We start from the raw sequence: 9,308 nt of genomic DNA on the forward strand, positions 1-9,308 counted from the left end.
CCCCCCCCCCCCCCCCCCCCCCCGAGAAAGAGGCACCAGAGCTAAAAACGCGCTTTATTGCCGAAATCGAGACGCGGCGCCACGGACAGCGGGCGCGGGGGGGGGGCTAATCCTACCCCCCTCCTGCCCCCCCAGGTGCCCGGAGCACCCCCAGATCCCCCCAAACAGCCCCAGATCCCCCCAAGGGCCCCCCCCGTGCACCTCAGAGTGACCCAAGGGCCCCCCCAGAGCCCCCCACAGCTCCTGGTGCTGCTCCAGAGCCCCCCAAGGCCCCCCCGAGCGACCCAGGGCCCCCCCAGAGCCCCCACCACCACTGCAGCCCTGCGGCTCCCCGCCGTCCCCCCCTGCTCCAGTGCAGCCCCCCCGGCGGGGGGGGGGTCCTGCATGGGCCCCCCCCTCAGAGCCCCTTGCGCGGGCGCTTGAGGAAGGCCAGCGTGTAGTCGCTGGGCGAGGCCTGCTGCTTCTCGGGGGGGGGGTCTCCATGGTGCCCCCCCCTCAGAGCCCCTTGCGCGGGCGCTTGAGGAAGGCCAGCGTGTAGTCGCTGGGGGGGGGTCTCCACGGTGCCCCCCCCTAGAGCCCCTTGCGGGGCCGCTTGAGGAAGGCCAGCGTGTAGTCGCTGGGCGAGGCCTTCTGCTTCTTGAGCTGCACCTGCGACTGGGCCGTGAGCTGCAGCTTGATGGCGCTGGAGTTGATCTTGGGCGCCCGCAGCAGGTCCTTCATCCCCTTCATCTTCTCGCTCTGGAAGAGCAGCACCGGCCCCTCGGGGGGGGCGGCCGGGGGGGCGGCGGGGGGCGGCGCGGCGGTGGCGGTGGGGGGGGGCGCGGGGTCCTCGCCCGGCGGCCGGTCGGGGCGGGGGGGCCCGGCGGCGGCGGTGGCGGCGGTCGGGGGGGGCCGGCGCCGCTCGGGCGCCTTCTTGGGCAGGGGGGGCTCCTCGGGCTTGGACTCGCGGCGGGGGCCCCGGCGGCGGCCCCCCCCCTCGCGCGGCTCCTCGCCGCCCTGCTCCTCGTCCTCGGGCGCCTCGGCCTCCCGCGACACCAGCGTCACCTTCTGCCGCACCTGCGGGGGGGGGGGGGACTGTGGGTGCCCCGCGGGACCCCACGGAGGGTGGGGGGGACCCCACGGACCCCACGGAGGGTGGGGGGGGACCCCGGGAGGACCCCAGGGAGCCCACAGAACATGTGGGGGCACCCCAGGGACCCCGAGGACCCTATAAAGGGTGTGGGGGGACCCCAGGGAGCCCAAGGACCCCATAGAGGGTGGGGGGGGACCCTGGCAGGACCCCAGGGACCCTAAGGGGGGGGACGGACCCCAGAGACCCCAAGGAGGGTGTGGGGGGACCCTGAGAGGACCCCAAGGACCCCATGGAGAGCATGGGGGGGACCCCAGGGACCCCACGGAGGGTGGGGGGGACCCCAGGAGGACCCCAGGGAGCCCAAGGACCCCACAGAAGGTGTGGGGGGATCCCAGGGACCCCGAGGACCCTATAAAGGGTGTGGGGGGACCCCAGGGAGCCCAAGGACCCCATAGAGGGTGGGGGGGGACCCTGAGAAGACCCCCAAAACCCCATAGAAGGTGTGGGGGGAACCCCAGGAGGACCCCAGGGACCCCGAGGACCCCATGGAGGATGTGGGGGGACCTCAAGGAGGACGGGGAGGACCTCAAGGACCCCACCGGCGTGGGGCTGCCCCATGGCACCGCGCAGCCCCCCCAGGACCCCCCCGGACCCACCTGCCCATCAAAGCGGCCCAGGGACTGCACGAGGAAGGTGGCCCAGCCGACGTGCAGCACGGGCGTGGGGCTGCCCCACGGCACCGCGCAGCCCCCGGGACCCCCCAGACCCCCCCGGGACCCCCCCGGGACCCCCCCCCGGGACCCACCTGCCCGTCGAAGCGGCCCAGGGACTGCACGAGGAAGGTGGCCCAGCCGACGTGCAGCACGGGCGTGGGGCTGCCCCACGGCACCGCGCAGCCCCCGGGACCCCCCAGACCCCCCCGGGACCCCCCCGGGACCCCCCCCCGGGACCCACCTGCCCGTCGAAGCGGCCCAGGGACTGCACGAGGAAGGTGGCCCAGCCGACGTGCAGCACGGGCGTGGGGCTGCCCTCCTCCCACTTGCAGATGCCGTCGTAGAAGCGCAGCAGGTGGGCGAAGCACTCGGGGTCCTGCAGCGCCGAGCCCCCCCCCGGGCAGGGGGCCGCCTAGCCGGACCCCCCCCCACGCCGGGGTCAGCGGGGTGCCCCCAAACGGGGCCCCCCCCGAACGCGGCACTCCCAAACACAGCACAATCCCCCCCAGGCAGCCCCAAACACGGTGTCTTGCACCAAAAATATCCCCCCCCCCGGGATGGGGGTGCGATGGTGGCACCCCCCAACATGCCCCCCCCGGGGCACCCCAAAATGCAGCCCCCTACGTGGGGCACCCCCAAACGTGCCCCCCCCAGGGACCCCAAAACGCAGCCCCCTCTGTGGGGCACCCCCAAACGTGCCCCCCCCAGGGACCCCAAAACGCAGCCCCCTCTGTGGGGCACCCCCAAACGTGCCCCCCCCAGGGACCCCAAAACGCAGCCCCCTCTGTGGGGCACCCCCAAATGTGCCCCCCCAGGGCACCCCAAAACGCAGCCCCCTCTGTGGGGCACCCCCGAACATGGCCCCCCCCAAGACACCCCCAAAACGCAGCCCCCTCTGCGGGGCACCTCCCCGGGCACTGGGGAATCGGCTCCCCAAGTGTGGGGCAGCCCAGATGTGGGGCACCCCATAGAGGAGAGCCCCACACATCCCCCCCCCCAAGAGCCCTCCCCGACACCAGCCCCCCACGCGTGGGGCGCCCCAAACGCGGCGCCTCGCACCAGGGACGCCCCACACGTCCCCCCCCAGCACCCCCCATTCGAAGCATCGCACCCCCCACGGGGGACTCCCCGACCCCCCGCACCCACACGGGGGGGCACCCCACCCCACGGCCCCCCCCGCGTGGGGGGCAGCCCCACCTCGGCACCCTCGGCCTCGGGCGGCGGCTCGGCGGCGTTGGCCGCCTCCTTGAGCAGGTTGGGGATGACGTCGTTGGCCACGTCGAAGAACTCCTTGTAGATCTCCTCGTCCTCCCGGCAGTAGTTGTAGCTGGGGGGGGGGCCGGGGGGGTCCGTGGGGCTGCCCCACAGCGCCGGGGGGCCGGGGGGGTCCGTGGGGCTGCCCCATGGCGCCGGGGGGGGGTGGCCAGCCCCATGGCTGCAGGGAGCGATGGGGACCCCAGGGAGGGACAGGGACCCCGGGGAGCCCAGCCCTGGGCTCGCCCCATGGCCGCTCCGGCCACTCCCCAGCCCCACGGCTGCCCCACGGCCGCCCCACGGCCGCCCCACGGCGACAAAGAGCAATAGAGACCCCAGGGAGGGACAGGGACCCTGGAGCAAGCCCAGCTCTGGGCTCACCCCACAACCACGCCAGTCATTCCCCAGCCCCACAACTGCCCCACGGCTGCCCCCAGCCCCATGGCTGCCCCACGGCACCAGGAGGGGGTCCCAACCAGCCCCAGAGGGCTATGGGGACCCCAGGGAGGGACGGGGACCCTGGAGCGAGCCCAGCCCTGGGCTCCCCCCACGACTGCACCAGCTGCTCCCCAGCCCCACGGCCGCCCCACAGCTGCCCCATGGCACCAAGGAAGGGATCCCAACGGGCCCCAGAGCCGCAGAGCGTGACGGGGACCCCAGGGAGGGACGAGGACCCCGGAGCGAGCCCAGCCCTGGGCTCACCCCACGGCTGCACTGGGGATCCCCCAGCCCCACGGCCGCCCCACGGCCGCCCCCAGCCCCACGGCCGCCCCCCGCTCACTCCTGGATGACGGTGGCGGTGTCGGCCCAGGCCTCCAGCGCCTCCTTGACGTTCTTGTTGCGGCAGTGGTACCCGGCCAGGTACATGTAGGGGTAGATGTGCTCGTTGTTGTAGTAGGTGCGCGCCGAGGCGATGCCCTGGGGGGCAGGGGGGCGTCGGGGGGGCGCCGGGGGGGCCTGCCCCACGGCACCGCCTGCCCCACGGCGCCGCCCGCCCCACGGCGTCCCCGCACCCACCTTGTGGTAGATGGTGAGGGGGTCGGGCCGCCCCGGCGTGGGCTCCAGCTCCTCCAGGTCGGCCAGGTTGCCCAGGGCCATGGGGTACCTGCGCGGGGGTCAGGGGTCACCCCACGGCGCGGGGGTCCAGCCCCACGGCACGGGGGTCACCCCACAGCGCGGGGGTCCGGCCCCACTCACCTCTCAAGGTGCCCCAAGTCGTAGAGCAGCCACAGCAGGCGCTGCAAGGGGGAGAAGAAAAAGAGGGCTTGGGGGCTGCCCCACAGCTTGACCCATAGCCAGAGCCCCCAGCCTGCCCCCCGGTCCCCCAGCCCCATGGCCAGCCCCCCAGCGCCACAGCCAGACCCCCAGCCTGCCCCCCGGTCCCCCAGCCCCATGGCCAGCCCCCAAGCCCCACAGGCAGCCCCCCAGCCTGTGCTCCAGTCCCCCAGCCCACTCCCCAGCCCCCCAGCTTTCCCCCCAGCCCCCCGGCAGCCCCCCCCGGGCCCCCCCGCACCTGCTGGAGCTGCAGCAGCTCGAGGCTGTCGGTGTGCAGGTCGATGGCGGGGTTGATGGCGCACACCATGAACGCCACCTCCATGTGCCCCCCCCCCAGCCCCCCCCAGCAGCCCCTCCCCAGTCCCCCAGCCCCCCATGCTGCCCCCCAGCCCCCCAGCCGCCCCCCAGCAGCCCCCCCGCACCTGCTGGAGCTGCAGCAGCTCGAGGCTGTCGGTGTGCAGGTCGATGGCGGGGTTGATGGCGCACACCATGAACGCCACCTCCATGTGCCGCGTGCAGCGCAGGTAGGAGCCCTTCAGGTACAGCCAGCTCTGCCGCAGCCGTCAGCCCCGCGCCCGCAGGGCCCCCGGCCCCCCCAACCCCTGTGTCCCCCCTGTCCCCATCCCCATCAGTCCCCCCTGTCCCTCCAGGTCCCCTCTGACCCCCTGGGTGCCCCCTTGGCCCTGTCCCCGTCCCCTGGGTCCCCTCTGACCCCCCAGGTGCCCCCTTGTCCCTGTCCCCATCCCCCTGGGTCCCCTCTGACCTCCCTGGGTGCCCCCCTGTCTCCGTCCCCATCCCCCTGGGCCCCTTCTGACCCCCTCAGTGCCCCCTTATCCCCCCCCCGGGTGCCCCCTTGTCCCTGTCCCCGTCCCCCTGGGCCCCCTCTGACCCCCTCAGTGCCCCCTTATCCCCCCCCAGGTGCCCCCTTGTCACTGTCCCTGTCCCCCTGGGTCCTCTCTGTATCCTCTGGGTCCTCTCTGTCCCCCCCAGATACTCCCCATCCCCATCACACCCACGTCCCCATCCCCACCGCATCCCTCCGTCCCCATCACAGCTCCCCCCTCGTCCCCATCGTGCCCCCCCCCGGGCCCACCCGCTCGGCCACGCCGGCGTGCACGGTCTGCCCGCGCCGGTCCTCGTTGCCCTTGCCGTGCCAGGTGACCTCGGCCGTCTGCTCGCCGTCGCGCCCGAAGACGACCCAGGCGTGGTCCTCGGAGAGCGCCAGGTGCACGTCGGGCAGCCCCAGCGCCTGGCAGGCCCCCACCACCGCGAACGCCACCCCCGAGCTGTCCAGCTTCGTCCCTGCGGGGGGGCGGGGGCGGGGGGCTGGGGGGGGGGGCCGCTGGAGCCACCCCCCCGCTGCCCCGGGGATCCCCGGGCCTCCGGACGCCGTGGGGCGGCCGCTGGGGTGGGGCCCTGGTGGCCGTGGGGTGGCCCAAGGGGTCCCCGGGCCTCCGGACGCCGTGGGGCGGCCGCTGGGGTGGGGCCCTGGTGGCCGTGGGGTGGTCTGAGGGCTCTCCGGGCCTCTGGACGCCGTGGGGCAGCCCCCCAGGGCCAGTCCGCAGTCCCCAGGACACTATGGGGCACCCCCCAGCAGCTATGGGGCGACCCTCCAGGCCTCCCCGCCCCCCTGGTCGCTGTGGGGCAGCCCTCCAGGCCTCCCCGCCCCCCCGGCCGCCGTGGGGCAGCCCCCAGCACCCCGGGGTGTCCCTCCAGGCCTCCCCGCCCCCCCGGCCGCCGTGGGGCAGCCCCCAGCAGCTATGGGGTGTCCCTCCAGGCCTCCCCGCCCCCTCCAGCCGCCGTGGGGCAGCCCCCAGCAGCTATGGGGTGTCCCTCCAGGCCTCCCCGCCCCCCCCGGCCGCCGTGGGGCAGCCCCCCGCAGCTATGGGGTGTCCCTCCAGGCCTCCCCGCCCCCCCGGCCGCCGTGGGGCAGCCCCCAGCAGTTATGGGGTGTCCCTCCAGGCCTCCCCGCCCCCCCCGGCCGCCGTGGGGCAGCCCCCAGCAGCTATGGGGTGTCCCTCCAGGCCTCCCCGCCTCCCCAGCCGCCGTGGGGCAGCCCCCAGCAGCTATGGGGTGTCCCTCCAGGCCTCCCCGCCCCCCCGGCCGCCGTGGGGCAGCCCCCCGCAGCTATGGGGTGTCCCCCCAGGCCTCCCCGCCCCCCCGGCCACCGTGGGGCAGCCCCCCGCGCCCCTCACCGGTGATGAAGCTGAAGAGGGACTGGATGTGGGCCCGGTCCTTGAAGTAGGAGCGGCTGAGGCTGTTCCAGATGACGTCGGAGACCTTCTTGACGAGCTCGCGGGACGAGAGGCCGCCGGGGCGCGGGTAGAGCGAGAGGTCGACGGCGCCGCGGATCTGCGCCGTGAAGCGGGCGTAGAGGGCGGCCACGATGGACAGCTCGGCCACGGGGAAGTAGGCGAGCGTGTGGGGCTGGGGGCCGGGGCGCGCCTCGAAGCTGACGCCGGGCACGTTGGTGGGCAGCACGCGGTTGACGGCCAGGAAGTGCTCGACGAAGCCCAGCACCAGCGAGAGCAGCACCAGGTCGGGCTGCGGCTGGCGCAGCTCCGCCTCGAAGAGCCGCACCACGGCGCCCACCGAGCGCAGCGGGAACAGCGCCTTCTGCCAGGCCTTCAGCCCCATGGCGCCGCGCTGGGGGGCAGGCGGGGGGTCAGGGAGGGGGCCTGTGGGGCAGGGAGGGTCCCCGTGGGGCAGGGAGGGTCCCCGTGGGGCAGGGCAGGGCGGGGCGGGGGGGGTCTCGAAGAGCCGCACCACGGCACCCACCGAGCGCAGCGGGAACAGCGCCTTCTGCCAGGCCTTCAGCCCCATGGCGCCGCGCTGGGGGGCAGGCGGGGGGTCAGGGAGGGGCCCTGTGGGGCAGGGAGGGGGTCAGGGAGGGGCCCTGTGGGGCAGGGAGGGTCCCCGTGGGGCAGGGCAGGGCGGGGCGGGGGGGGTCTCGAAGAGCCGCACCACGGCGCCCACCGAGCGCAGCGGGAACAGCGCCTTCTGCCAGGCCTTCAGCCCCATGGCGCCGCGCTGGGGGGCAGGCGGGGGGTCAGGGAGGGGCCCTGTGGGGCAGGGAGGGGGTCAGGGAGGGGCCCTGTGGGGCAGGGAGGGTCCCCGTGGGGCAGGGCAGGGCGGGGCGGGGGGGGTCTCGAAGAGCCGCACCACGGCGCCCACCGAGCGCAGCGGGAACAGCGCCTTCTGCCAGGCCTTCAGCCCCATGGCGCCGCGCTGGGGGGCGAGGGGGGGGTCAGGGAGGGGCCCTGTGGGGCAGGGAGGGGGTCAGGGAGGGTCCCCGTGGGGCAGGGAGGGTCCCCGTGGGGCAGGGAGGGGGTCAGGGAGGGGCCCTGTGGGGCAGGGAGGGCCCCAGCTGCGCCGTGGGGCAGGGCAGGGATGGGCCCATCTGCTGTGGGGCAGGGCAGGGGGATGCAGAGGGCCCCAGCTGCGCCGTGGGGCAGGTGGCAGGGTCGGGGAGGGCCCCACATGCCATGGGGCAGGGGAGGGGGGGCAGGGAGGGTCCTGAACCCACTGTGGGGCAGGGCGGGGGGCCAGGGCCCATAGGCTGTGGGGCAGGCGGCAGGGGCAGACCCCTTACCCGCACAGCCCCACACGTCGCTCCCACAGCCCCCCCCAGACCTGGTCCCCAGCCCCACAAGCCCCCCAGACCTCCCCGAGCCAGCCCCACACATCCCCCGCCCCCCCCAACCAGCCCCACAGAGACACCCCGCCCCCAGCCAGCCCCACACACACCCCCGATCCCCCCCGCGCCCCCCCGGCCACCAGGGGAGCCCCACGGAGACACCCCCTCCCCCCCAGCCAGCCCCACGGAGACCCCCCCGGCCCCACAGCCCCCCACAGGCCCCGCCGCCCCTCACCGTGGCCGCCGCCGGGCAGCGCGGGCCCTGCCGCGCGCGGGGCACCACGGGACTGGGGCGGACCCGCCGCGCCCGGGGGCTGCCGGGAAACGTAGTCCGCCGCGCGGGGGCTGCCGGGAAACGCAGTCCGGGGCGCGCGGGCTGCCGGGAAACGTAGTCCCGCCCGGCCGCGCGCGAGGGCTTCTGGGAGCGGGGGGGGAACTTGTCCCCGAAAGGGCCCCAAAGGCCGAGAACTTCCCCCAAAAGGGCCCCGATGCCCCGAGCTGCCCCCGAACGCGCCCCAGACGTCGCGAGTTCCCCCCCAAAGTGCCCCCGGGCCGTGAGCTGCCCCAGAAAGGGCCCCAAAAGCCAGGAAATGCCCCCGAAAGGGCCCCAAAGGCCCAGAACTGCCCCCAAAGGGCCCCAAAGGTCAAGAACTGCCCCCAAAAGGGCCCCAAAAGCCGAGAACTTCCCCCAAAGGGCCCCAGAGGCCACGAAATGCCCCCAAAAGGGCCCCAAAAGCTGGGAACTTCCCCCAAAGATGCCCTGGGGCTGCAACCTGCCCCCAAAGGGGCCCCAAAGGCCCAGAACTGCCCCCAAAGTGCCCCAAAGGCCAAGAACTGCCCCAAAAGAGCCCCAAAGGTCGGGAAATGCCCCAAAAAGGCCCCGAAGGCCAAGAACTTCCCCCAAAGGTGCTGTGGGGCTGCAAGCTGCCCCCCAAAAGGGCCCCAAAGGCCCAGAACTGCCCCCAAAAGGGCCCCAAAGGTCAGGAAATGCCCCGAAAGGGCCCCAAAGGCCCAGAACTGCCCCCGAAAGGGCCCCAAAGGCCAAAAACTGCCCCCAAAAGTACCCCAAGACCAAGAACTGCCCCCCAAAGCGCCCCAAAGGCCCAGATCTGCCCCCAAAGTGCCCCCAAAGCGCCCCAAAGGCCCAGAACTGCCCCCAAAGTGCCCCCAAAGCGCCCCAAAGGCCCAGATCTGCCCCCAAAGTTCCCCCAAAGCGCCCCAAAGGCCCAGAACTGCCCCCAAAGTTCCCCCAAAATGCCCCAAAGGCCCAGAACTGCCCCCAAAGTGCCCCCAAAGCACCCCAAAGGCCCAGATCTGCCCCCAAAGTTCCCCCAAAATGCCCCAAGACCAAGATCTG

The 9,308-nt window shown here is 74.5% G+C and overlaps 1 protein-coding gene across 1 annotated transcript; it reads right to left on the reverse strand.

Moving 5' to 3' along the window:
* Positions 1-216: 216 nt before the first annotated feature.
* Positions 217-8,215, reverse strand: MEN1 (menin 1). The gene is made up of 10 exons (XM_064503274.1): positions 8,187-8,215; positions 6,510-6,992; positions 5,408-5,616; positions 4,737-4,865; positions 4,237-4,277; positions 4,057-4,144; positions 3,821-3,957; positions 2,983-3,112; positions 2,027-2,197; positions 217-1,056 (listed from the first exon to the last, which is right to left on the reverse strand). The coding sequence occupies exons 2-10, from the start codon at positions 6,949-6,951 to the stop codon at positions 571-573; spliced, it is 1,833 nt and encodes a 610-aa protein (XP_064359344.1). The 5' UTR covers positions 6,952-6,992; positions 8,187-8,215; the 3' UTR covers positions 217-570.
* Between the last annotated feature and the right edge of the window lie 1,093 nt (positions 8,216-9,308).

This window comes from Dromaius novaehollandiae, chromosome 35 (genome assembly GCF_036370855.1).
Source record: "Dromaius novaehollandiae isolate bDroNov1 chromosome 35, bDroNov1.hap1, whole genome shotgun sequence".
NCBI lineage: Eukaryota > Metazoa > Chordata > Aves > Casuariiformes > Dromaiidae > Dromaius > Dromaius novaehollandiae.

Excerpts from the sequence above, each read along its gene's own strand:
- MEN1 (XM_064503274.1), bottom strand. The coding sequence starts at position 6,951 with ATGGGGCTGAAGGCCTGGCAGAAGGCGCTGTTCCCGCTGCGCTCGGTG. Across the intron at positions 5,617-6,509 it reads CCTCTTCAGCTTCATCACCG|GGACGAAGCTGGACAGCTCG; the intron begins GTGAGGGGCGCG and ends GCCCCCCCGCAG. Across the intron at positions 4,145-4,236 it reads GACTTGGGGCACCTTGAGAG|GTACCCCATGGCCCTGGGCA; the intron begins GTGAGTGGGGCC and ends ACCCCCGCGCAG.